At 46.7% G+C, this 27,458-nt stretch overlaps 1 protein-coding gene across 1 annotated transcript; it reads left to right on the top strand.

Moving 5' to 3' along the window:
• Positions 1-4: 4 nt before the first annotated feature.
• Positions 5-26,676, top strand: TMEM255A (transmembrane protein 255A; the record flags this gene model as incomplete). Its single annotated transcript, XM_080624895.1, has 9 exons — positions 5-62; positions 4,363-4,505; positions 8,779-8,841; positions 15,047-15,136; positions 17,039-17,101; positions 17,939-18,027; positions 21,408-21,570; positions 22,875-23,018; positions 26,518-26,676. The coding sequence occupies 9 exons, from the start codon at positions 5-7 to the stop codon at positions 26,674-26,676; spliced, it is 972 nt and encodes a 323-aa protein (XP_080481021.1).
• Between the last annotated feature and the right edge of the window lie 782 nt (positions 26,677-27,458).

Below are 27,458 nucleotides of genomic sequence, written 5' to 3'. Positions count from 1 at the left end.
CAGCATGCGGCAGTCCCTGACTCAGCAGCGCCCGGGTGGCGTTGCCCTGCCCGACTCCGTGGGTAAGTGCCGCGGAAGGCGGCGGCGGCGGGAGGTCCCGCCGGGCCGGGAGGATGCTCCGCGCTGTGGGGCGGTGCGCGGGGGCCGGGGGCGCTGCGGCCATTTTGGGCGGTGGGTCTCCGCGGGCGCCGCTGTCGCTGTCGCGTCAGGCAGACCGGACCCGACGCGCCCGACCTCGCCGCGGCTGGGCGCTGCCTGCCCCGGTCCCCTCCCCGCCCTACCCCGCCGATGTCTGGGCGCTGTTTCAGCCGCACGGACACGGTCCCTATCTCCCCCTTCGAGGCCGCATCTCCCGGGTGCGGGGCTGCGGCAGAGCGAGACCCCCGAGGAGCGCTGGCTGCCCGGGCTCCCCGCAGCATCCTTTGGAGCGGCTGCTCGCAGCGCTTCTGCACAGTGATAATTAGGTCACAGAACCCCTCGCACCGCTCCGCGCCCGCTGCTAATTGCGGTTTCGCCACCTTCCACCCACCCACCCAAGCGGGAGATGAAGCACCCAGACACCCGCAGGCCCCCCCGTGGGCTGCGGGCAGGGCCCTGCAGGGAGCCGGAGGGTCGCATCTCGTACACTGTTGTAGCAGAGAAGTGGAACAGGAGAAGAAGGGTTTGGAAGGAGAATAGCTCCGTGCAGGTTGCCCCCGGTTCTCCCAGGGTAAAAGTTAAAGCTGGCTTCCTGGTGCTATTTTGCACTTATTCTTCGCTCCTGGCTTTCCCCCCCCAGGAGCACGATGGAGATGATGTTTCTGTGCCATCTTGTCTATTTTCTTCTGATGATTAGGAGAAAAAACCCAAGTAAATCAGGGGCAGTACAAGGATCTGTATTGCAAACTTTTGAAGTAATTTGGAAAAACCTGATACAATGTCGTTTTTTGAGTGAGCTTATATATGGCAACTATAATGAGAGGATGCTTCTGAGGCTTAAAATAAAAATGATCTTTCTGAAGCCTTTTCACATTTGGAGTGCCATTTTAGCAAAAAGAAATAGCCAGACTACAAACAGCATTAATGTCCTTGCACCTTCCTCACAGAGTTAAGCACAGTATTTCAAATCAACTGTAGGCATGTTGAGGTAAGCACAGCAAGTTTTGAATATCTAACTTGGATAAATTGCAGAGAAAAAGCTGCTACTATATCTTAAAAAGCAGAGATAGCAAAGCTGTCATAGCTGCACTTCTGTGTGTAAAGCTGTACCAAGTAGCAAAGAGGAAAATTATTTAATGGGGAATACTTTCAGCAGAAATTAATGTTGAGAGAGGATTTTGCTAGGGCAGTTCATCAGCAGCTCTCACTGGAGATGCTGAGTACGAGTCCATCTATGTTGAAGCAGCTGCAGGCATCCCTACAGAAGTACAAAATAATTTTCTCAATATACATGTAACAAAATGGGTTTCCAGAGAAATTAAAAATGGAATTAGTGTCTCAGTACAGAGCTGAAGTGGAGGTAATCACATTATCTTCTATTTCGCATCTCTCTCCAGTATCGCGGTAAAGGATCATGGTTGGTTTTGTCAGGACTTGGAATAAAAGCTTTTTTTAAGGAATATTGAAAAGCTTTCAGAAGATTTCCAGTTGAAACCCTTTTATTTCACTTCTGTACTGCATGTTGGTGTGCGCCAGTTGCGAGCTGGGAAAGAATGTCGAAAAGAGCAGAAAACATGGTGGTTCTGAAATAAGCTCAGAATCTGTAAGCAGTATTTCAAGCTGCTTCTTTTCAACTCTCTTCCTGCAGAATTCAATTATAAAATACTCTAGGTTTTGAGAAAAATTTTTTGCACGTTTTCAAGTTTTTTTCATTGTAACTTTATGAAGCATCCCTGATGAAAATGCAGGTTTGTATGGGTAAACTCCGCACCCGTGTACTCACAATGCTCTCCCTAAGCCCTGCTCTGCAGGACAGTTTTGCATGGCACACAAACATCTGCACACCCACACAGCCTAACCGTGAAGAGTTTAAGCTGTGTAAGGAACATATGGCTGAATTCACTTATCTTCTGCTCATTTGCTAGCCCAACTGTAGCACTAATCAGGAGTTGGGTACTCCACTGTGTGTGTAAGCAAGACAGCTTTGTTTTTTCTCTCCTTTCAGAACTACTTCTATATAAGAAGTAGCAGGGTTTTTTCTCCAGTTTCTGAAGTTTTGTTCAGCTAAACCTTTGGTCCCAGGTACTTTGGAATTTTAAGATGTTTAAGTGACACTTGCATTTAAGTTATTACATTGGAACTGGAGTGTGGCACAAGCTGTAGTATTTGGGAGGCGATACATACAGAATGGCCTGATATATTGGTGAATTTGAAGGCTTTAGAAGTCCAGAGTTTATATTATTAAGTTATTTAGCATATTTAGGAGAATAAAAATATTAACCCCAATGCAGCCTGCAGCAAACAGTCGGGTACCTTTACCTCCATCCTCTAAAAAACGGCATGAAAAGGTAAGGATCACTGGTGAAAGATCCTGTCTGGATCTTAGGGTTCTCTGGAAGTTAGTTAATTTCATTTTGTTTGAGATTAGCAAATTTGTTCTGTTTCACTCTGTTCAGTCTAGCTATTCACTCCAGTTAAGGACTAGCATAGTTGCCAGGCTCCTTGCTGTTAGACCCAGCGATGTCCCAGTGGCACAGTCACAGTTGTTCTCAGGGACATAACCAGAAGGTTTGTGGGTGGAGAGCTTTCCATACAGAGACACTGGTCTGTCAGAAAGGATGTTGCTTTTCTCTATAAAACTCTGGCTATTAACCTCTGTGTTTTGGCCTTTTAAACCCCAAGTTTAGGACTTGTCTGTGATTTCAAGCTCAACTGAGTGTGGGTGAAATGATCCAGCCCTGTGCCCATGGCAGCTGTGCCAGCTCAGAGCATGGGATGGAGAAGGGAGCACTCCTGCCAGAAGCATGGCTGGAGTGGGTGTGGAGGAGCCAGGAGCCACTGCATTTTTCCCTGGAGAGAGCTGTCTCTGCAGAAGAAGGGAGATAACTTGTACCGGTGTGTGTGTCCTTTTGGCTGCATCAGTGTAGCTGTTAAGGTATCTCTCTAGCTGTGCTCCAGATGCGCACAGACCCTAAAGAAGGGCCTGTGGGCACATCTTCAAGACAGAAAACTTCCCAGCAAGGCATGGTGTGCTCCTTTCCCTGGAGAATTTGGACAAGGGATTGTGCTCGGCTTGGCTGAGTCTTTCCTCCCAGCCTTTACGCAGGTGTTTTGCCTCACCACGTAAAGGCTTGGCTGAACACCTCACATGCGGGTTTCCAACATGGTTTGTTTTAGGGAACATGCTCAACGATGGTGAAAGCAGCTCCTTGCTCTTGGGAAACATCCCTGCCCTTCTGTGAAACACTCTGAGAAGGCCTGGTAGCATGCACATCATTTGGGAGCCTCAAAGTGGGAAATATCTTTGCCTGCTCCTGGTGTGCATTGGAGAGCCCTAGGCTGCTGGGATGGAACGCAGGGTGGCCCAGCAGCCCAAAGGGAGCATGGCAGGGGACCCTGTGATCTGTTATCCTGCCAGCCGCCTCTGCAGGTGCCGGGTTATGTCTACTTAATGTATGAAACATAATCAAAAGGATTGTTCCACAAAGTGATGTAAAGGTGACAGAGCACACGCTGAACAAACATGCCTAAAGATGTTGCTGAGTGTAACGGCACAGCCAGCTTGCCTCTTAGCTGATGGAATCACTATTTTATACATATGCTCATTTGGGAGATCTATAAATACATAAAAGAAAAAAATCATAATCAGGCAGCTGTAGATGAGTTTTACTAATCCACAAATCCATTATTCAAGCATCTAAAAATACCTGGTCCTTGCTGAAAGTAGAGGATGATACTACAGGAGAGGGAGAAGTGGCTGTTACTGGTGATGGCTCGTTTACATGGAAAATTGTGGGTGCAATATGATTACAGCCAAGATTTCCCCCTTAATTCAAGTGGCGTACAGTGTGGCTATTAACTTTGATGTAAGTAGACAGATCAGAAAATACAGAAGTGCCTAATGGTAATATTTCTCATCAGCTCAATTGCCTCAGGCCAGAGGGGTTGGGGGGCCCTTATGTATCCAAATGAGCTTGGCAGAGTTACAGTTCTTGAAGCTCTCCTCATCGACGTCAGAGCAATAATAAGTAAATGTGAATTCAGATGCCCAGGTAACGCTTGATAAAGCATGTTAGTGAAGGTGAAAAGTGACAGCCAAACCCAAAAATATTCTCAAGAAAGAAAATTCACCACAATGTGGTTGGCGGTGGGAGCTAAAAATGATGGTACCGTGACTGTTCCCAGATGGAATCAGCAAATTCTGTTGTGTGTGTGTGTTTTTAGGGTCGTTCAATAGAAGAAAAAGAAATTCCCTCTACGTAACTGTGACTCTCCTCATTGTGTCAGTATTAATTCTAACGGTGGGCCTAGCTGCTACAACAAGAACCCAAAATGTGACTGTTGGAGGTTATTACCCAGGGGTTATTGTAAGTATAGAACTCCTAGGTAGGTCTAGAAAACTTATTGCCTACAAAGTCCCCTGTAATGCTGCAAATGTTTTAAAGGGTGATCTTGTCCTGAATATTGTGCTCAGCTACTTCATTGCCATTTGATTTATTTGTTTTATTATTATTTTGCACCTACTGCTCATTCCCATGCAAAAATCCCAACCAGGTGACAGCCTAGATAATAACAGCTTAGATAATAACATGCTTTTGAGCTGTGAGACAGATCAATAGGTCTTATGTCAGTCAAAGCAACCTTAGAACTTCTTTGTTTTTATACATCACATTAACCCCAGGCAGAAGTAAGGCAAAGAAGGACCATAGGTGCCAAGAACAGATGAGAGACCAGGTCTTGAAATACTCTTCACGTGGACTCGTGGTCATAAAGTTCACTTGCAGAAGTGTTTAATCTGGAGTCCCTGAGTGAGAAGCACATTAGCATAGCTGTGGCAGCTTGCCAGGCGAGCATGCACATCAAAGCAGGTAGCACATCAATTTCTTCTCTTTTGCCAATGGTAAAGGACCGTCCTGTACCTTCAAATAGCTTAATTTAGAGAAGACCACTGGTGCCCAGCTCTCTTGACAGCAGATGTGTAACCTCCTGAAGAAGCATAAGGCAAGTACATCATGCTGCTCCCTGCATGAGCAGAAGTCTAACACTGGCTGGAAACAAGTCCTGGTCTGCTCCTATCTGAGACATGCTCAAAAAGAAGCACAAAAAGGCTGAGCTGCAGAATTAGGTGCCTTGGTAGATGCAGTGTACTGGCAGCCCCCCAGCTAGAGGCCCCTGGTGTAACAGCTGAGCAGTGCTGTGCATTCAGGTTTGGAGACTTAAAGCCAGTCCAGATAACTAGATAGAGACTTGTTCTTGCCTTGTTACAGTTTGATTTATTTGCCATACATTGCTGATCTTGGGGAGGTTTCTATTTCTCTGTGGAGAAGCTCTTCTATGACTGAAGAAAGTCCCTTTACAGCCATTAGTGTGGAATGTTGTTACAGACTGTGTTGGATCTCCTTGGTGGTTTCTGTCTTGTCTCAGTAACTCCTGCATTTAGTCCTGATCTTTTTTAAAGAGAAGTATAGAAGGGAGGTGTTAAGAAAGGTGACAGGATGGCTTCAAACTCTCCATACCTAGCCTACGCTCTGTCAGCCTGAATTGAACCTCGTGCTTCAGAGCAGGCCCTGCAGACTGACGCAGATGGATAGAGCCTGTTGTTCCCATCCCCTTGACATCTCCTGTGCTATTTATGCTCCAGGAGAATCAGCATCGCTTATGCTTTTGTAAGACTCAGTCTGCTCAAGGAATTAATGGATTCCTAGACCTGGGAAAGGTGTTGAGTTACTTTATTCAGAGGCACCCTTGACAGTTTATGTTTGTCACCAAATTCCCCCTCATTAATCTGCTGTATAGAAATGCGTGATGACCTCACTTGTCTCCCTGCGCAGGAGAACGTTTCAGTGTGCTGCTGGATGCTTCAGCAGGTGCTTAAAATAGCTGGTGTTTCGTAACAAGCTGGGATTTCTCCCTTTATTGTGGAGAAAGGGCTTGCTGTGGTGCAGGAGTACTTGGTGAGTTGTCCTCGAGCAGATGCCTTCCACAGCCCTGAAGAAGCAGCTCACTGCAGGTCTTGTCATCCAGAACTTGACACAAATGTTAGGCCTGTGTGCATCTCCATCAGGGGTTTCTGTATCCTGAGTACCCTGCATTGGTAAGGAATAGAGCAGAAGTCTCTTCATGCATTGGGTGACTTCTCACTGCATGGACCAGATCCATGGATGGAATCATCTTGTGGGACTTCGGATGTCTCATCAGTGCCATGCCTAACGCACCATTCTTTCCTCCTTTCACTTGTTGTCTCTTGTGGGAGCACCTCTTGTGGAAGGAGGAGACATGCAAAGAAGTGGCTGTCTGATGAGGGGGTTTATCTTCCTAGGCCTCTGCTCCAAAGGAAGGACAGAACAAGGCACTGAAGACTTCCCTGCATCAATGGGATTTTGTTTGGTTGTGGTTTTGTGGGGGTTTGTTGGATTTTTTTCCCCAGACAGCGCAATTCCTCATTGACACAACTGGAGGTTGCAGTAACCTGTCCTGTAGCCAGGATGCCTTCACCCTTCTCCATGGTCACCAACACCTTCACAACTACCTCTGTGAACACCCTGGCTGTGCCTCTGTGGGTAATACCATTGCCTGTGGCTGGATGTCTGACCTGGGCCTAGGAAGCCCAGAGTAACAGTGATGCTCAGCAGACAAAAGTAACGATCAGGTGCAGAGAGCAAGCACCCTTATGGAAGCAAAGCTCTCTGACATACATATGTTGTCTCCAAGTTATACCAGCTTCCAGCATCTGTGTAAATGATTGACCTTTCTTAGGCTTTGACTGGTAAAACTCTGTAACAGCTCCTAATCAAGCATGCTGGCTTGGGGCTTTAATCTGGAAAAGCACATTCATTTTGTGTCCTGTCCTTTCAGGTAAACACCCCAAGGAATCATGTCACCATCAATAAGTGATGCAATTGATGCAGATTACTGAGATTTCTTTGTGCCATCCGTAGAAGAATGAGTGGTTTTCATATTAATGCAATGAGAATTCCCATTAATTAATGAGAATCCACTGATTTATTTGGTCCTCACCTGTTGTATGTACTGACTTGCTCTAATTTCTTCTTTCTGGATTATCTTTAGTATTTCACCTTTTGGGAGAATTTAACACTATTAAATGTCTTAGATCAAGCTCAAAGGGCACAGAACATTTTTCTTAAGCATTTGCCTTAGTTGTGTGTTGCCACACAATTTCTTGAGCAAAGTAAAAAGCCAAGAAGCACTAGCAGATCAGTTTGGGGAGGTTCAGCAGGGCCCCTGGCTCTCTGCCCTGCCTACCTGCTGCCCCAGTGTTAAGCAGCACCTGGCTTTGTTGCTGTGCTTCCTGCCATGGTAGTTTGTCCCTGATGCGGGGACAACAGTCTCCAAGAGCTCAGAGTGGAAGGCAGGCAGCCAGGAAGCTTTAAGCCCTGCCATTTGAGCCAGCAGCCCACAGCACTGCACCAAATGTTTCTGGGCTTTAGCAGAGCGGGTGAAGATTTTAGCCCAAATTTTCCTTGCTTTTGTGTCTGCTAATCTCTGCATGTGCCTTGGCTTGTTAGTATAGGATTTATTAAACTGTTGGTTTCTATTCTTGGATCTTAAAATACGGATGCCAGGTTAGTTGACTCATTCTTGAATCACTGCAGCTTGTCTCACGCCTTATTCTGCTTCCTGAGGAGTTAGCCAGTTATTTGGCATTCTCACCCAGATCTTCACTGCCTCCCTAGTTTATTGACTAGATTTTTGTCTCCTTCGTACAACCACTCCAACTGTAGGACTTTTCTGGCATTTTTCATTTTGCCAGCTCTTAGAAGCAGAGTTGGATATGCTCTACACTGATCAAAGACCTTTCTCAGTGTGACGCAGAAGTACTTCTGCATCACCCCCCCATAGTCCGTGATTCCTGGTTGACGTCCCTGTTTCTGGCCTGGCTGAGGTCTGCTCTGTCCTAGAAACTTGTGTTTAGTGTAGCTAAATAGCTTAAGGCTATGGAGAGAGGAGGTGGGAAATTGCACTCCTGGCTGACTTCACTGAGCTGAAATAAGAAGAGTGTTTTCAGTTATGGCAGCAGGAAAAGATGCTTTTGCTGGAGTAGCTTATTCTGTTGGCTGGGCTGGCGGAGCTCTTCTGGTAGAAGACCCTGGTTGATTGCATCCCCACCCCTGGAAATGAGGGAAGAGTAGAAGGCAGAAAACTGCTAAATCATCCCAAGTATAATCCTCCAGTATTACATGCTTCCTATCTAGAAACTCTCTGAGTTGAAAACTTAGTTGATTGCTCACACCCTTGGTGAGGTTACAAAAGCCTGGTCCTTCAATTGCTAGTGATGTGGTCCTGCTAGGTTTGTACCTGGAGGCTCCTGAGCATTCGTAGGGCTGTTCCAGGACAGCAGAGCATATCCTCATCCACCAGCCATTTCTCAGCATCACTGGGAAGGGGCTAGAATTAAGAACTCATCCTTTTGGTTTCTGCACGTGCTTTTAGTGTCATATAAGGGATACACTTGATAGTTACTACTAGTGAGAGACTTCACTGATTCCTTGCTGAAGAAAGCGTGCTCACACATCCCCAGTATGTTCTTTTGCTGCTTCGAGATTTAATTGTGTTCTGTGTGTATGTAAAATATGTTGTATATTCTCCTGATCTAAATGCTAACAATACGTTGTTTTTCAGCTTGGTTTTGGGTCGTTTCTTGGGATAATTGGATCAAACTTGATAGAAAACAAAAGGCAAATGGTAAGTTCATTATAAAACCTTCTTTTTTAAAAAAATGACTCAAATTTTGCATGTAAAGAGTGTTATTGGTTTTCCTGACTCTTCCAGGGTAGTGTTGCTTATCTGTTGAGAACTGGAGATGGTTTCTAGCAGCCCAGGAGAACAAGGCTGATATTTTTAAATGAAAACAAAGAGAAAAGCTGAAGGAAGCACAAAGTGACTTTACACAGTCTCACTGAACTCAGTGGGATTTTGTTTTAAAGGGCTTGAAATGGAGTATTTGAGGTTTCCAGTACAGTGCTTCACAGGCTTATGCCCAGTGCTTTGTTTCTGCTGAGCTGGCACAGTATGGGATACATAATATGGTGAATAACATGAGCATAATACATTTATTTGTCATCTTTTAAAGTAAATTCTTAGATGCTCTGCAGAAATTGCTTTTGGCTTCTTCCTAAGGAAAGGCTAGAGAAGAAGATCAAGCAGGTAGTATAACCCAGCCCAGAGACCAGAGGTGAAATCCCTTAGAGGGCCCAGCAGAAAGTCCATCGTGAGGACAGGAGTGCACAAAGCTCTCTGCTCTGCATATTCGTAGAGAATAAGTCACTCAGGATATCAGCATGTTGAAAACACGAAGACTGGTGTAACTGAAAAGCAACCAACTTCTCTGGTGTTGCTGATTAACATGTGCGTTGTTGGTCCTTGTTTCCAAACGCCTCTTCAAGTAGGAAGGAAAACCAAGAAACTTGGCATGCTGTGAAGTAGCAGCTGGGAACCCGAGAAGCACAGAGGATGCTGGCTAGACCAGATGTGTGGACCACAGCACTCTGGTTCCCTCCTTACACTGCAAGGAGGTTCGTGTGTGCTGAGGCTGGGCAGCCACTGTCTAGGCAGGTTTCTAGTGCCCCTTCAAGTATTGGAACAGGCTTCCCAGGGAAGTAGTGGAATCCTGTCCCTGGAAGTGTACAAAAACTGTGTAGATGAGGCCCTTAGTGACATGGTTTAGTGGTGGACTTGGCAGTCCTAGGGGAACAGTTGGACTTAAATTTAAACTAAGCTTGATCTTAAAGGTCTTTTCCAACCTTTTCCAATTCTATGATTCTGTGATCCCGTGGGAGTAATGTTCAGAAGAGAGCAGTGAGCAGCGAGCATGCAGATAGCACAAATCAGGTGAGACCAACGCTGCTGATACAATATGATCACAACTAAGTTTGTGCTGGGGTCTGAGTGGTCTCTCTGCAGTGGGGACAGAGCTGGCCCAGATTACCCACTTTGGCAAGCACAGGAGAATGATGTGGCCTTGGCTGGGTCTCTGATGGCCTCTTAACATGTCTTGCAGACACTGTTTCACAAGCTTCTTATCCTCCTGCCTCTGCCTCAAGGTAGGGGCTGTAGTATTTGGAAGTGTCAGTACCAGGTCTTAGGGTGGAGGGAAGTTTTTGGGAGAATTTAGCAAAAGGAGTGAGGAGAGATCAGAAAAGGCTGGTACCTGATGCTGGCAGGTAGACTGAGACTGACAGCCAGTTTCCTCTGCTTGACACATGTGGCTGGTGAGAGATAGCAAATGGGGAGGTTCAGTCCAGCTCATGTAGCATCCTGTGCGTATGTCTGCCTCCTGCTTCTGCTCAGCTCTCCAGAAAGTGGCTGCACTCCTCCCCACAGTGACTGCCCCATGCTCTGGTAGTGAGATCCCTCCAGCCTTTCTCATGTGAGGTTGCACAGCACTAAGGGGGGATCATCCGCCCCTGCAGCCTGTCCCACAGGCCCAGTGCTGCTGCTCTTGCAGGAATGGAGAGGGGGTGTGGGGACCTGGTTAGCAGGGTGTGCTGCTGAGCAAGGCTAAAGCACGTGTGCCAAACTGCGGAGGGATTTGGGAGAAATCTGTGCTTGTCCTAATCCAGAGCCTGGCCTGCCTTGCCCTTTGCTTTGCTAACGGTGTGCTCCCTGCAGAGCGGGAGGGAGAGGGATAGGCAGACCTTTGAGGAGGAGGTCAAAGCTGCCTTTCCCACAGTCAGACAGGGTGCAGGGAAGGTGGGTTTCCCAGTGGATATTTTTGGTTGTTTTCACCCAGGCTCTAGAAGAACAGAGTGTCCTGTTCTTTCTGTCCTAGCAGCATGTCAGTGTCTGGTTGAGCAATGGCCATGTAATGCCAGTCTTGCATTCTTCACAGGAGTGCCCGTGAGTGACACAGCGGGGCTCTGACTTGATTGACTTTTTCATTCTGAGCCCTGGATAGGCCGTGTTAATTCTTTTCCTCTCTCTATTGTTTTGTGTCCTAAGCAGCATGCATGACCCAGCTCTGCAGGGATTGCGTCACTGCTGCCGCGGTTGGCAGCTCCAGTGTCTGCTCTGACCGCACAGAGGACATGCAGTAGCTGTCACTTACTGTCCCCTTGCCTTAGGCACAGGCCGTCCTTGCCCAGGACCACCTTTGTCCATTCCATGTTTCCATATTCCCACTGGCAGCGCGGGATTATTTTGTCTGTGTGAACTTCCCAGTGGCCTGGTTTGCTAAAAGGCAGTTCTGGTGTTGGTTGTTACGCAGTTGCTCTGTAATGATGGCAGGATTATGCTGCCGTGTTTTTGTGCGTGTTTCTGCCCATAACGTGGCTGGGGAGCATGAGGAGTCGAGTGAGCCAGCATGGCTGAGGGCTAGACCTAACCTGAAGCAGCACTCCTCTCTTCTCTCCTGCCTGCTGACAGGAATAGACCTCTCTCATTTTTCCTACCCCAGTGTATCGGCTTTCATGCCATGCATCTGCATTTCCCACTTGTCGAGGTAAGGGAGAGCTTTCATGCCCCAGGGAGGGCCAGCTGCCCAACAGCTCTGCCTGCTGCCTGCCAGCACTGCCGGCACCTCTGACTTACACCCAGGCTGCGCTCAGCAGTTTTCAAGTGAGGAGTCAGTGTTTCAGATGCCTTTGTGGCAGTCAGATATGCCATGGAAAAATAATAACCGACAGCTTCACAGCCCATGTGTCCCTCGATTGTGGCCCAAAGGGAACCTCAGCCCAGGACACTCCTGCTTCATGTCCTGCACTATCTGAACCCAGTTTGTCTGTTCTTGTCCGAATACTGCTTGTCGTGCCTGGCCTCAGCAGGAGTTAGGTGAACGAAGACCAATTACTACTGTCACACAGCTTTTAAGAGGGACTTCTGCTTGCTGCAGTGACAGTATTGTCAACCCCAAATCAAAAATCTTGTTGGCAAATCATGAGATTAGTTGAAAACCATGGGGGGGGGGGGTGTTTGGTGTTTAAATTAATTTGTATGGTTTTATTTGCTGTTTGATTATCATTAATTCTGTTATATATCTGTTATTCAGGCTTTTCTTTCTCCAGCTGAGAGAGAAAAAACAGTGTAAATAAAGTGAGCAAGCCCTTTTCTAACGCCTGATACTTATACCCTAGTAGGGTTGTTAGGAAAGTGTCATCATTAACCTTGTTTTATTTTAAATAACCATATTAGCAGCTGCTATCTGCAACCAGGGGTGACCGGCAAATACCCTGCTTGTATATATTTAGTGTTTGGCTCTCTTCCTATCTCCACGGGTCATGCTATTTAGGGAGAATATCCTCTTTCATGTATGTATGAAACAAAGGACAATACAGAGGAAGACTAAATGTGCAACAAAATAACCTAAGCCATAAACCCCGTTTCTTCCACCAAGACTGCAAGAAGCTGTGCTTCCTCCCCTTGTGTGGTTTCACTGGCTGTGGTAGTGAAACAGCGTGACTGCTGTAATGGATGGTGCAAGTTGTGATCCAGCTGCGGAGATGGCATGGGCCTGAGTGGAGAGGAAACGCTGGTGTTCATAGCTGACAGAAACAGGGTCCCAGCATAGGACCTGATCCTGGAAAACTTGTCACCTGCTGCCATCTGCGAGTATTTTGCGGCACAGCATCTAATGGTCCAGTAATAGCTTGTTATTAGTGATGGTGACCTGTTGGTATGGTCATTGGGTTAGCTTCACAGTATCCTCTGTCTATTCCTGCATGTCTTGAATACTTGCCTCATGTAGAAAACCATTTCATTTTCTCTCATTTTGAAGCTCACTGAACTAAGCAATTGTACAGTGACTGTTTTCATTGTCCCAAGTGAGCCCTCCTGCATCTCCACTCATTGCTCAAGCTGACCTGCTGTGAACGTGGATGTTGCTGGTGGAAGGTCTGTTTTCACTGAGGGAGGTTTAGGTAAAACCAGTGTGATTAACCTAAAAATCCTGAGATACTTTAAAAACACATTATAGGATCCTTCTGGCTTGTGTTTGTCAAGGGGTTTGGCTTGTCTTTCTGAGAACTGGATACTTGTGCAGTGGCAGGAATCAAGGGGTTTGAGCACACTTAGCACCTGGAGCTTTAAAACCAACATCTTCATGCCAGGAGACCCGAGATACCTGTCAGTGCTGGCCAAGCTAACTGTTACTTTTGTATTTGTGCTGTGAGGGATTTTTACTATTGCCTAAAGCTCCTGATGACCAGAGTTGCCTTTGTACTTGCAGAAAGGCAGTTTTTAACTCTTGCCAGCAACCAACACTTGAAGGCTGTGATCACTGGAGTGGAAAACCACCAGGGAAAAACCCAATTAAGCTTCCAGTTCTTTAGGTGGAAGTGCTGCTGTTCCGCAAGCTATGTCTTTGTGAACTTGTCTGAATGCCACACTTGCCCTCCCTCCACAGCCCTGTCCGTATCCCTGATGTGCTTTGGCAAGGGAGGTGGGTACTGGGAGCTCTGTGTATGATGAGCTGGTCTGGAGCCTGCTACCAGTGGCTAAGCGGCTGCTCAGGGGTAAGGAGAAGGGTTGTGTCAGCACTCGTGCACGGTCCCCCAGGTGAGCACTGGCACTTTGGCAGACGTGGTGTTTAAAGTGGCGTAGTTGGAGTAGAGACTGTTTCTCATACCTGGGTGGGAGGTTGAGTGTTTCTGGTTTATCTTCTGAATGCTTTCACGCTAATTTTAAAAATGGGCAGGATGTGGACAGTGGAAGAGGATCATAGAATCACAGAATGGTTTGAGTTGGAAGGGATCTTAAGGATCATCCAGTTCCAACCCCTGCCGTGGGCAGGGACACCTTCCACTAGAGCACGTTGCTCCAAGCCCTGTCCAGCCTGGCCTTGAACACTGCCAGGGGTGAGGCAGCCACAGCTTCCCTGGGCACCCTGTGCCAGTGCCTCAGCACCCTCACAGGGAAGAACTTCTTTGTAGTCTCTGAATCTACCCTCCTTCAGTGTAAAGCCATTACCCCTTGTCTTGTCTCTGTATGTCCTGTAAAAAGACTCTCTCCAGATTTCTTGTAGCCTCTCTTTAGGCACTGGAGCTGCTCTAAGGTCCCTCCAGAACCTTCTCTTCTCCAGGCTGAACCAGCCCAGCTCTCTCAGTCTAGCCCCAGAGCAGAGCTGCTCCAGCCTTCGCAGCATCTGTGTGGCCTCCTCTGGACTTGCTCCAACAGCTTCACATCCTTCTTGTGTTGGGGGCCCCAGAGCTGGCTACAGTACTCCAGGTGGGGTCTCACCACAGAAGAGAAGAGGGGGAGAATCGCCTCCCTCAACCTGTTGGATCAGACTTGGCTAAATTCCCTCCTTGAGCTGAAGGTGGATATGTCTTTCCTTGCAGCTCCCCAAGCCTGTGGGCTGTGCTTATCACAACCTGGCAGCAAGAAGCCCAGCCAGGCTGTTGTGAGGGTGTGTAACACTGATGGTGTAGGCTGGTCACCTGCCTTCTAGTCTCATGGATTCATGCTTAATGCCTGCATTAAAGCATTGTTTCCAGCAGGTGCAGTCCCACCAGAGAGGGTCGCTTAGAGTGGTCTCCTACATCCTTCCAGCCGGGGGGGTGTTCACAGGAGCAGCTCCCCACAGTGCTCCAGGATGGGGAGAGAAGAAATCCCCTCCTTTCTCTCCAGGGAAGAGTTAAGGAGAGCACAGCCAGAAGAGGAGGTGTATCCTCGGCCTAAGTTTAGCTGGAGTCGTGGAAGAACTTGCATTACAATATCAAGTCCCCAGAGTACCAGTCTGGCACAACACTACTGCTGCTGCCGTCTTGCAGGAGCAGACGCGCTCCTTGGAGACGCACATCCCATTGCCTTCAATGAGACCAGCAGCCTGGGCAAACATTTGGGTCATTGATTGCTTGAGGCCTATCGACTGTGGTTTATGTATCCATGTGGAGAGGGCACGAAACGCTTGGTTGTGAAGAGGTGGATGATACTTTGCTTTGTTTTCCTTTCTCAGCTGGTTGCATCGATCGTCTTCATCAGCTTCGGCGTCATCGCTGCATTCTGCTGTGCCATAGTAGATGGTGTCTTCGCTGCCAGACACATAGTAAGTGCTTCCAGGAAAACACAGGTCCTGCAATGCTTTTGCTCGAGGAAAGCAAGGGAAATTACGGGCTGTAATCCCGTATCAGCCCACATTGGAGTCTGTGGATATGCATCATGTGCTGAATGCTGGTTTAAATTATAAACTTTAGGAAAATGTATCAATTTTTAAAAAATATTTTGAATTTAACAGCAAGCATTAAGAGCTAAGAACTTTTAGGTTTTTTGTGTATGCTTTATGTGTTTACCGAGTCTCAGAACCGTAAGAGGTAATGTGAATTATGGCTATTGCCAAGGGACAATATCTGAGCAGTTGCATCTATTGTACTTTAAATGTTAGCAGAAGTAGTTCTTAATGCTAATTGAACTACTGGATCTTGTAGTAGAATGAAGCAATTTGATACAAAGCTCATTAAAGTGTTACAGTGTAAACAGGAAGCACTGCAGTAGGTTCTCAGTTTCCATTTGATGACTTGAAAAATTACGAGCTACTGCTGTTATGACCAATTGCTAGTACAGTGGGATGTGCAAAAGCTTCAGTTATTGGTATAGAAATTAAAAACCACAATTCCATTTCAACTTTTTAATTGAAACAGCAGCAAACAGATTTTTGTCTTGCAGCTCTGCATTTTGATGACTTTTTTGTTTAAATTTTTGGCAAAATGGAATGAAAAAGGCAGATTTGGGGTTTATTTGTGATCAGAATGAAAGGGAATTTCAGGAGATCAGAATTACCCCTGCAGTGGGAACTCCTCATGTCAGCTGGGTCATTATTCTCCTTGTAAAGCTGGCTTCCCTTTCCTGCCTCTGAGCATACCAGTGGTAGAAAGACGACAGCTGGACAGCAGGATTTGCTGACCAAGCAATGGGCAGCTCCGCTCAGCTGCGTGATAGGTCTCTCTGTCTGGATGCAACCACCAAGTTCTGGCTGTCTCTGACCCCCCCCCCGCCCTCGTGAAGACATGTGAGGCATTAGCTTTGATAGAAAGGTGAAGCTCCTTTGACTCCTGGTCCTAGCCAGGTGGGTCAGAGCCCTGCAGACTGGCTCTGGGGTTTTTAGGTGCTGACCTCATGGGTTGGGTGCTGGCATGAGCTGGCACCTCCTCCTGGCTGGCCACGGGGATGTCTGCGTGCCTGAGGCGGCCAGACCTGAGCAGCTGGGATGACAAGGGCTCTGGTTTCTGCCTCTTGATGAACGAACATGCTTTTGGCCTCACTTCACCCCTGAACGGTCCAGAAATGTCAGTGTCTGTCTGGAGACGTGCTCCTGCCACACTAGCACATAGCGTTCTCCCTGCCGCTGCCCTGACACCCTGAGCTTTGGATCATATCCCCAGAGAGCAAGTCTGGCTGCTCCTTGGAAGGTCTCCCTGGTGTGGATACGCATCCAGCGTTGCTTTCCCCGAGGTTTTGCCCTGGGGACCAGACTGCCCCAAAGTGAGACGCTAATGCATGTGTGCACACTGAGCCATTGGTAATCTTCCAGAGCTTTCTCACAAGTCAGGAGCCCAGAAAGACAAATTTGTCATCAATTTAAGGAGCAGTTGTTATGATTCAGCATGAAGAACCCTCAGAAACACGTCAGGCAGCCCTGGGATGTGTCTGGGAAGGGGTTGGGGAATGAATCATTCAGTTTAGGGTGGGTTGCCCTCACCCAAATGAGCCTGGCTTCAGAGCCTGTGCCTCCCATGCTAGCTGCAACAAATACATGCCTCCAAGGACCAGGGTTAAGCAACATCTGAGGCTCAGGGGCTGGGTAGGAGGCTGCTGTATGTGTGGATGTTGCAGAACACCACTATATTGAGATGATGATGCGAGAGCAGGGTCTCTCTAAAGCCTTTTCCCACACCAGTGAGCTGAGTTTGATTTTGATGCAATGCTAAGCCTGGTGCTTTGTCGTTGGCAGGATCTGAGGCCGCTGTACGCGGGGCGATGTCAGTACTACTCCAAGAGCACGACTCCACCTGAGGTGAGAGCAGGGTTGGCTGTGCTGTCTCCATGAAGGGATGGAGGATAGGAAAACAGATCAGTTTCTCCAGTTCTTCAGCTGCACATCCATTACAGGAGCAGGGTGGTGGGTTAAGAGTGCATCCAGAAGTAATTTTGGAGGATACAAACAATACATAACAGCCTCTAGTGTATTCTTCAAAGAGAATCCACTGGGGATGGATGTTTCTGCCACACACTGATAGTGTTGGACATCCTTGCCTGGCTTTGCTGTGCACTGGGAATCTCTCAGATCTCCTCAGAAGTTCCCAAGTAGTTTTGAATAACCACTGTATTCCAAATTAAAATGCAAAGTAAGTACTACCCAGTGGCATTGGTGGGGTCCATTCTCTTTTCAGCCCCAAAACCACCCATGTGAGTTCAGGTGTTATTACCCACAGGCAGACAGTTAACCACATTAGTCAGTTATTCACCAGTATGGGAATCTTGCTGTCAGACTGTATCATGCTGTTGACACCACTTTGCTCTGAGTTGCTGTGTGGTGAGGAGTGTTATTTCAGCAAGGTCTTGGCTACTTGTAGAAGAGTTGCACAGCCCCCTTCCTTTGCAGGCATGTGCTTATCTGTGACTTCCCCATGGTGAAAGGAAATGCTGGTCTCTTCTAGTCTAGTGTGTCTCTATTCCAGTATAACTGTACTTTGTAGGAACTGTGCTGCAAGATAAGGGAAGAAAAATCTTCCTGGGGCTCATCTGGAAATCAACGTAAACTCTGCTTGCAGAGCAGGTCAGGCAGCATTAGAAACTGTATTTCGTGATTATGTCCTTATGTGCTTGATGTGTTTTCTCTGTATTCACACAGGCAATCTGTCACCCACAGCGCCGTGCACCTTGTACACCGAAAATAAAAACCAACACCTGCTTCTGCTGTGACCTGTACAACTGTGGGAAGTGAGTAAGCTGACAATTCCCATGTTGGCCGTGGGGAGGGCGAGCAGTGGTCATGCTGGTTTGCACTGTCTGAAGGGCCGGGACAGGGCAGGGAGAAAACATCAGTTAATGACAGCTGCTGTGGGAAGGGATCCTGAGGTGTGGTTGCTAGCCACAAGGGCTCCTAGGCAACAGGTAACCAAGGAAAGGGATATATGAAATACACTAAAGCCATCCCAGCTATGGGTGAGCTCCAGGCCAGCCCAGATGGAAAAATAAAGAGAGCAGGAGTTTCCATTACTTCCATGCTTGGTGCCTTCCCCAGATTTTCCTCTATTGAATGTCTTAGAATCATAGAATCATAGAATAGTTAGGGTTGGAAAGGACCTTAAGATCATCCAGTTCCAACCCCCCTGCCATGGGCAGGGACACCCCACACTAAACCATGCCACCCAAGGCCTCATCCAGCCTGGCCTTGAACACCACCAAGGATGGAGCATTCACAACCTCCCTGGGCAACCCATTCCAGTGCCTCACCACCCAAGCAGTAAAGAATTTCTTCCTTATATCCAATTTAAACTTCCCCTGTTTAAGTTTGAACCCGTTACCCCTTGTCCTGTCACTACAGTCCCTGATGAAGAGTCCCTCCCCAGCATTCCTTGTAGGCCCCCTTCAGATACTGGAAGGCTGCTATGAGGTCTCCACGCAGCCTTCTCTTCTCCAGGCTGAACAGCCCCAACTTTCTCAGCCTGTCTTCATACGGGAGGTGCTCCACTCCCCTGATCATCCTCGTGGCCCTCCTCTGGACTTGTTCCAACAGTTCCGTGTCCTTTTTATGTTGAGGACACCAGAACTGCACACAATACTGCAAGTGAGGTCTCACGAGAGTAGAGTAGAGGGGCAGGATCACCTCCTTCGACCTGCTGGTCACACTTCTCTTGATGCAGCCCAGGATACAGTTGGCTTTCTGGGCTGCGAGCGCACACTGAAGCCGGCTCATGTTCATTTCCTCATCGACCAACACCCCCAAGTCCTTCTCTGCAGGGCTGCTCTGAATCTCTTCTCTGCCCAACCTGTAGCTGTGCCTGGGGTTGCTCCCACCCAGGTGTAGGACCTTGCACTTGGCATGGTTAAACTTCATAAGGTTGGCATCAGACTTGTTTGCCCGGTTTTATTTTGTTTTAGAAGATGGAAGATGCAGAAACTGGGACATGGTGCTTCCTCGCCTTGTCACCATTTCATTCTGCACCCCTCTAACAGAGGAGAATTCACAGGCTGGTACCACCTGCTTGTTCATAAATCAGTGTCCTCTCTGCCCAGTAAATATCTCGCATGGTCCCAAGAGGCTGGAAAGTGTACAGCACTGTGCAAAGATGAGTCAGAAGGGTGGTTACCAATCAAGAACCCCTGCATAGTGATCACACCACCATTAAATGTGGCTACTGTGCCTAAGCCAACTTAATTTACAGCGTGTGCTGCTTGTATCATTTGGAGAGTCTAATGTGTGTCATCAAGCAATTAATAAATTGATTTTTATAAGGCTGGCTCTTGCCTAGGGCTGTTTCAGGCTTAGCATTTCTCACAGTACTTAGTTGGGCTGGCCCTCATTTAAATCATTGGTGATGGTGGAGGAAGATCGAAAGCTGCTGTTGGAGAGGGTGGTTCCGCATGCTGGAAAGGGTAATCCCTGGTCTCTGCAGGACTTTGTTTCTGTGAAAGCCTTTGCAGAGGGGTGAAGCTCACATTTTCCTTTGACAGTTTACAGAACATGATCACTTTTTACTTGCTGAAGAGAGCGATACACAGGGAAGTGACTGGAATAGAAAAACTTGTAACTTTTGTGTGTTTGCTTTTTTATTTTCCTGTGCTGCTGGGTTTTTTTCTCCAATCAGGCTGGTTCAGGGTCCTGCCTCTGACCCATTTTCTCCTAAGATACCAGTTCTTACCACCTCAGTCTTGCTCAGTACCACACACGTGTTGTGCACTGCACTGATCCTTTTGGGATCTCAGTAAGAAAGACAGACACTCAAGGCTGGTTAGTTCTCATATTAAGTAAAGATGGACATTATAGAAAAGGTGATAGCAATCTTGCATCCCTCCTGATGCTGGGAGCCCCGGCTGGGGCAGCATCGGGCCAGCCCTTTCCCATTGATAAGAACATGCTGTACTTATCTTGAAGTGCTGAGTGTTCTCCATGGTAAACCAAGACTTGCTGAAAGCTTTACACTCTCACACATCTCCATAGGAACGAGCTCCTGCAAACAATGCATACAGGTTGCATTGTTAAAGGCAGTCACAGTATGTGTTCAGGTCATATAGAGGTCATGCAGGCTAACATACAGGTTTTTACAACCTGTGATCATGCTCTGCCTTGATTCTACTTGAAATCCCTGTCTCCTTGTTGCAGTGTCTTCTGCCATTGCCTGCTTTGTGGTAAGGAAACAAGGAAAAGAAGAAACAGAAACTGAGTAATGAGGGAAGGAGGGTGGCTTGTGAAAGGGGGCAGATTCCTGCAGCCCTTGCAGAGTCTGCTTAGGAACTGTGTCTGGATCTCCCGCTTCTTGGCCTTAAATATAAGTCTGTTCTTCTGTATTTGAGGCCCTTATGCAGTTTCAGCCTAACCCCGTATGTGAGCTTAGAGATAAGTAAGTCATTCATAAGCCCTTAGTATTGTTTATCCCTGATAAACGTTTTCTTAAGGGGAATTTGCTGTAGCCCACTACATCTAGTCAGCTATGCTGAAGGCCACCCTGTTCCCCAAGTGACAGAAGTTGTTACTGAAGAATCCCACCTGCAAGGCCCCATGCTGCAGGAGCCACTCTTCCCTTTCCAAAATAATGACCTCAGTGGGTTTGGCCAAGTCTTCTCCATCTCTTTTCTGCATGTGGAAAAGCTTAAAAATGGGAGCAGAAAGACCTCTGTCTGCCAGCCCATGCCATTGTGGCGCTGTAGAGGGCAGCTGAGGGCCGTGCTTTGTGGTGCTGTGCTGTCCTGTGCCCATCCCACCCAGCCGCTCCTGGCTGTGAGGAGCACAGGCGGATTTCCGTGGCTAATTAATTCCAAGACAAGTTTGTCCTTGGGAAGCCTCCCAAGGCTCTGTGGAGATTTCAGATGATAGAAATAAAGAGGCAGATTCAGACTTGAGGTCATCTGGGTATTTGCAGACCTTGAAGGACTTGTTTGTTTCACAACAGATCAAGCCATCTTCTGCCACTGTCATGCAGGGAGCTCTCAGATGCCACAAGCATGGGATGTAGCAGGCTTTATCCCCACTCCCTCTATAATTAAGTCCAGGCTATCATTAAATTGCAGAATGCATTTTACTGTCCAGCAGAAGTGTTTAGATTTTATGATACGTTGCATTGTTTTATCATTATTGTTGGGGTTTTTTTCAAATTTAGCAGGGTAGAGATTTCTGGAGGCTACTATGAATACATTGATGTCAGCAGCTGCCAAGACATCATCCATCTTTACCACTTGCTTTGGTCGGCAACGATTCTGAACATAGTGGGGCTGTTCCTAGGGATCATCACAGCAGCGATACTTGGAGGCTTTAAAGACATGGTAAGATGGTACCAATTTCTCTGTGCATTAAATGAGAAATCAGGCAAATTGCCTTTTAAAATCAATTAGCGGTATTTCAATGCAGATGGTCTGTGCATCACTGCAATCAGGCTGGAAAGAAAGACATGAAATAACTTTAAGGAGAAACTGGGAATTATTTACTTTTGTGATCTGGTGTCACCACCTAAAGACAATTGGAAAAGGTGAACAAAATCAGGAGTTTGCATTTTCTTAAGGAAATTTCTCAGAGGTGTTGGCAATACCAGGCTGATGAATAAAAATAAGCTCTTCATTAAAAAATCAGTCTTCCTTTTCATAGCACTGACCTTCTACATGGAAGTGTGTAGTGGTTGCTCATGAATTGTTCATTTTATAGCAGTGGTAGGGTTCTGAGCTTTACAGACTGCTTAAGCAGCCATGCTAGGCTGAAACTCTCCCATCTGGTTTCTTCATGGTGCAGAATCTGAGAGGATGAACTGGAGACCAGAACCAGGTGAAAGATTGCAAACATAAGATAATGAAAAAAACATGCTGTTCTTACAACATGAGCTTTGAAATACCCCTACTTAACCTGGCTGCCTGTTACCTTCCATACAATGTTGTCTGCAGAGGACAAACCAATGGGGAGAACTGAACATTCAATAGATAAATTTGGGTTGTTTTTTCTTTTCAATCTCTTGTGACTCCTTCAGAACAATACAAAATGAGACACTCAGAAAAGAGCATTTGTAGTACATTTTTTTACAAACAGATGTTGGGCCCTGCACTAAGGATGCCTTATTTCAGAACTCTGAACTTTCCTACAGTTTTCACGGACCTTCACTGACCAACATCTTCCTAAACAAAACAGGGGACGTGTTCCCAGCTATGCATTGTGGCCTTTGAGGTGTGATCCACACCAGGCAGCCTGTAAACCTCTGCAAATAGAAGTGTCTGTGAGCAGCAGCAGTGCAAGAGGAGTTGAAATACGCTGATCTCAAAATGCACTGAATAACAGAGTAATCAAAATGAATGGGTTCTTTTTCCTACTTGCGAAGATGCAATCTGAACAGTACTGGTGTGGGCTGGGGTATTGCCAGCTCAGTCTGTGGGATCTGAGAGGAAACAATGGGTGGCTGAGGAATGAAGTGACCTTGGGGCTTACCTGCTGCCTAAGAGGGAACTGGATTGCTGGTTGCTAATTCAACAGAGTTGAGCTCTAGAGCCAAACAGTGCATCTTTAAATCATTTCTGCTTTCATTCAGCTGTCAGCTTGCTGTGACTTGGTTAAGTAACCTGAAATTCTCTTCCTTTTGCTTTAACAGACTCCTTCCCTCCCTACGCTGAACTGTGCAGTTGAAAATGCACACCCTTCGGTGTCCTACTACTCAAGGCCACAAGTGACATCTTACAACACCTACTACCACAGCACTCCTCACCTGCCTCCCTACTCCGCATACGACTTCCAGGTAGGGAACGTTATAGGATGTTTTCTTGTTTAACAGCAAGGTTAAATCCAGCCAGTCTGCAGGACTCTGGAGGCCTGTCTTCCTGTCATCCACACAGTTTAATTTTCTTGTTCCTATAGAGAATATCAAATCTTTCCTGCTAGGCACTGGTCCGTAGCAGTGCTTTCTCTTACAAAGGCAGTGTTTTCCTGAAAGCTGTCCTTGAAGAGAAGGCAACGGAGCTTGCTGCCTGCTCCCCTGTTGTTCAGAGGCCACGTAAAAATAGACATTGCCTCTGGCACTGCAGTGCTCTGAGGATAGAGGCAAAGTGAGGTGTTCAGGTCCTAGTTTTTATTAGGCCGACTGCTATGTCTGAGAGAAACAGAAGAGCTTTTGGAAACAAGCTGTTTGAGCTCCTGAAGACACGTACAGACTGAAAAGCTATTCTGTCATGAGTTTTTTCCACATGCTGCAGCTGGTCTAAGAATGGTCCCTACAAACATCACCTCTGCTGTAACACATCCCTTCCTGTTCTGAGTTATGGAGCTGTGCTGTTAGCAGTGCGTGATTTCATGTGAACTCTCCTGTAAACATCAGCTCTCACTTGTTGAAGCAGATAAGGACGCTTCCTACTCAACTCTTCCATCAGGTGGAAGTTACCACAGTGGTGATGTTAACTGTCATGGTTTAAACCCAGCGATCTGGCCTTTCTGGGTGACTCCCCCCAGTTCATGTACTGGGCATGACGTGCTGTGGTATGGAATACCTCTTCGGTTAATTCAGGTCAGGTGTCCTAACCGGCTTGCTCACAGCTTTTTGTGTCCCTCCTCATTGGCAGAGCATGAGAGACTGAACAGTCCTTGACCAGGGTAAACACTGAGCAACAACTGAAACACCGGTGTGTTATCAGCACTGTTCTGAGACTAAAGCCAAAACACAGCACTGCACCAGATACTAGGAAGAAAATTGTCTCTATCCCAGCTGAAACCAGGACATTAACTTAATATATCAGATGTTTTCTTTGCGACCATCAGGGCTGGAGACTTATTTTATGACAAAAGCTTAAGCTCTTAGAAACCAACTTAGAGGTTTGCTCTGTGATAGCCACCATGTCCCTCATCAGAGCCATTAGAGGCAACGTGAATCTAGACCTTCATGGTTTTACTGCTAGTACCATTAGACAACACTGTTGTCAGGGCCTCCTAGAAATACCTGAACACTTAATAGCAGAATTTCTAGAGTTATTTACACATATTTGTGAGTAATTTTTTATATTAACGCAACCTGGGACAGTCATTAGTGGTGTATTAAAATTTTACATTGACAAAAATGCCAACCTCAGCGCATACCAAACCAGCTCTGCTGCAAAGTCTTCTTCTCAGCTGCTCAGCAGGTATTAAGTGCTATTTAACTCAGGGTTTATTTGTGGTGCAGCCACAGTACCGGCAGCGAGCTCAGCATGGGTGAATTTGCCCTGCTTTTCAACCAGAAGTGCTGCTGGGGCTCTGCTAACGCTTACAGCATGGCCAGATGGATGAAAATCTCTCCATGTCTCACTGCTGTGAGCACAGGTGTTGGCTTAGGAGCCAGCACAAAAGCAGGGCATGAATTGAGATAATTTATACTTAAAATAGCCAACTGTCTCTTTCAACTGCAATTACAAGTCTGAGCCTTGCTTATCTTCCAGGGAACTTGAGGGCCTGCATGAAAGCATTAGCTGAAGCCTCTGGTTGTGGAGACTTGCCTTGCCTTGAGCAAGAGCGAGTTGCTCTAGATTGCTAGACACTGGTGTTACAGATACCCTGACCCCAGCAGTGTCTGCACCACCCTGCCACTTTCTCCCTGGCCATCCTACAGTGCACAGAGCAAGCCCAGCTTTGCCTCTCAAATCCCTTTCAAAGGCTGCACTGCCTCTGGAGCAAGAATTGGCCAAGTCGGTGCTTCCCACTCATCCCACATATTCATAGGAAAAACACCCCAACACTCCAGAATTTCTAGGGAAGCTTGTGCCCCTGCAAGAGCGCAGGGTGTGATGGAAGAGTTGTTGTATTGTTTGAAGTGGGGACAGTTTGTATGGCTTTCTGTGAGGTGCTCTGTCACACGAAAGGAGGAGATTTTCTCGACCCCAGTGTTTGATCTGAAAGCCATTGTGCCCTGCCAGTCTGTCCGTGTCCTGTTAAAGGGACCCTTCACTGAACATTCCCACTGGGTCAGAGGGCGATTTGTTTGAGTTGTTCAGGGAATCATGCCAACACCATAAGAGGGACCCCTCAGTGGTCCCCTCCGCCCACTATGATTTGAATACGTTACCCACTGCCAGCAACTGCTGGCACCCATGAAGGACCAACACTAACAGTTTATGGAGTTAATATAAAATCATGACAAATTAAGGTTCGTGGATTGCCCATGATAATATCTGACTGCAAAAAACATATTTAAAGCAATATTCAGACAGGTTCTAATCTCCAATAAGAGCGTTCAGCACTCAGTGTAAATTTTACGCAGTAGGCATCCCTATGAGAGAGAAGACAGGTTTCAGCCCATCGACTCATTCCAGTAGTTACATTGGAGTCTTCCCTGACTCTTCCTCCATCCTCAACTTACTTTTATACTGTTTCTGTATGTTTAGGTGGAGCCTGACTGACTCTAGTCATTCATTCTTTTATTACTGATTGGTGTAAAATTCTCTCACTTTAAAGATATAACCAGTAAAAATATAAAGCGCATGCTTGGTGAGGAGTAGTCATGCATTGGAAGTGGGTAACTTTGGGATGGAGGTGTGCATTAGTATTATAATGAGATTATAAGGAGCAAGGTTCACCTAAGGGAAGTCATTTTGCCATGGTTGCTGGCTCAGCAACAGACATGTCTTACATTTCCCATTTGACAGCTGCTATGTGGCTTATCAGCTGTATGATGCCATCACGTTCCTGCTCCTGCAGGGAGTACAACAGAGCCTGGCCTTGCTGTCTCCACTCTGCTCCACCCTCCATTGCTCCTATAGGATAGCAGGTTGTGTTGCCTAGGGAACCATGGTGGAGTAGATTCCATGCATGCCTACCATCAGGCATGTACAGATTTTGTTTCTCCACCTTTTCAAGCTTTTTGCTTACTGAACAAGGAAGTTATTTTAATTTCTGGCAGGTTTTATTTGTGAGTAAAAGTAGTAAAAAAAGAAATGATCTGCAGCCTGTTCATTGTTGCTGCTGGCTGATGTTTGAAACCCACTGTTTGAGAGCGACTCATCAGTTTGCTGTTTTCCAGCCTCTATGAAATGCAGCAGGTACACATAAGTGATGAGAAAGCAGTTTTTGTTTGTTTTTGCTGTTCTTAAATGCCTTCTAGGAGTCTCATTATGCAAAACTGCTCCTTACAGGCTGTGCTTACCTTGAATGCAACAACTGATTTGTAAACTTATTTGTATGTTATTTTGCACTGCTTGTTAGGGAAGCATTGCTTTGCCAGGGTCCTTTACATGAAGAAGTGTTTACATTACAGCTTTCTTGCTGTCTCCCTGCAGCATTCCAGTGTGTTTCCAGCCTCCACGCCTTCTGGCCTCTCTGATGACCCCCAGTCAATATCACCATCTCCCAGCTACATGTGGTCCTCCAATGCGCCGCCTCGTTACTCACCACCGTATTTCCCACCTTTTGAAAAGCCACCTCCTTATACACCATAAAGAATGTCAGAAAGAAGAAAAACATATTTGCCATTGAAATAATTGTGAACATTTTGTATTTATATTTTACTGTGGGAGGGAGCAGGAGGATAGATACAGAAGATAATTGCAAATACAACTCTTAGATTGGACTGTTCTTTCTTGCGAGACTTATTTTGGGGGTTAACAATAGAGTGTGCGGAAGGGGACATACTGCTGATGTTTTGCAGTGTTGGTGAGTAGTGAGTGACCTAAATTCCAGCCTCCTTGTTTTACCCGGAGGTTCATGTAGTCCTTGGTTTTTAATAAAGCGATACAACACAGAAGATAGATTCTGGTCTGCCTTACTCCATCTTGTGCCAAGCTGAAGTAAAGGTAGCCAAGATCGACAGTTGCCGGAGAGTGTCAGTCTGTTTAAGGTAAGGGTGCTTGCAGACAGCTCAACTTAATGCTTGTTTTGTTTGGCCTTGGGGCTCCAGTTCCTGAGGTTTTTTGGGGCCACAGAACATAGCTCACATCACTTGTCAGTTTAGGGCCTACACACTGGAAAAATCCTGGGGTGAACCACAGCAGTGTCTCAACCTTTAATGCTAATGCAGAGAGATACATCACAGGGTATTTTCGTGTATGTCTAGAAAAACTGTTGGAATATTGCTTTTTTTTTGAGGCAAAAAATGTTTAATAGGCAAGCTGGTTTTATTTCAGGATCCTTCTTAAGATGGAAGGTGAAATGGAGTTGTCTCTCTGAATTCTGTGTAAGTTAATGCTGAAGTTTGGGTGGCTGGAAGTTCAACAGTTTGGGT

This window comes from Psittacula echo (assembly GCF_963264785.1).
Source record: "Psittacula echo genome assembly, chromosome: 8".
Lineage (NCBI taxonomy): Eukaryota > Metazoa > Chordata > Aves > Psittaciformes > Psittacidae > Psittacula > Psittacula echo.
Note: the sequence above shows the minus strand (reverse complement) of the source record. Positions and strands in the feature narration are given on the sequence as shown.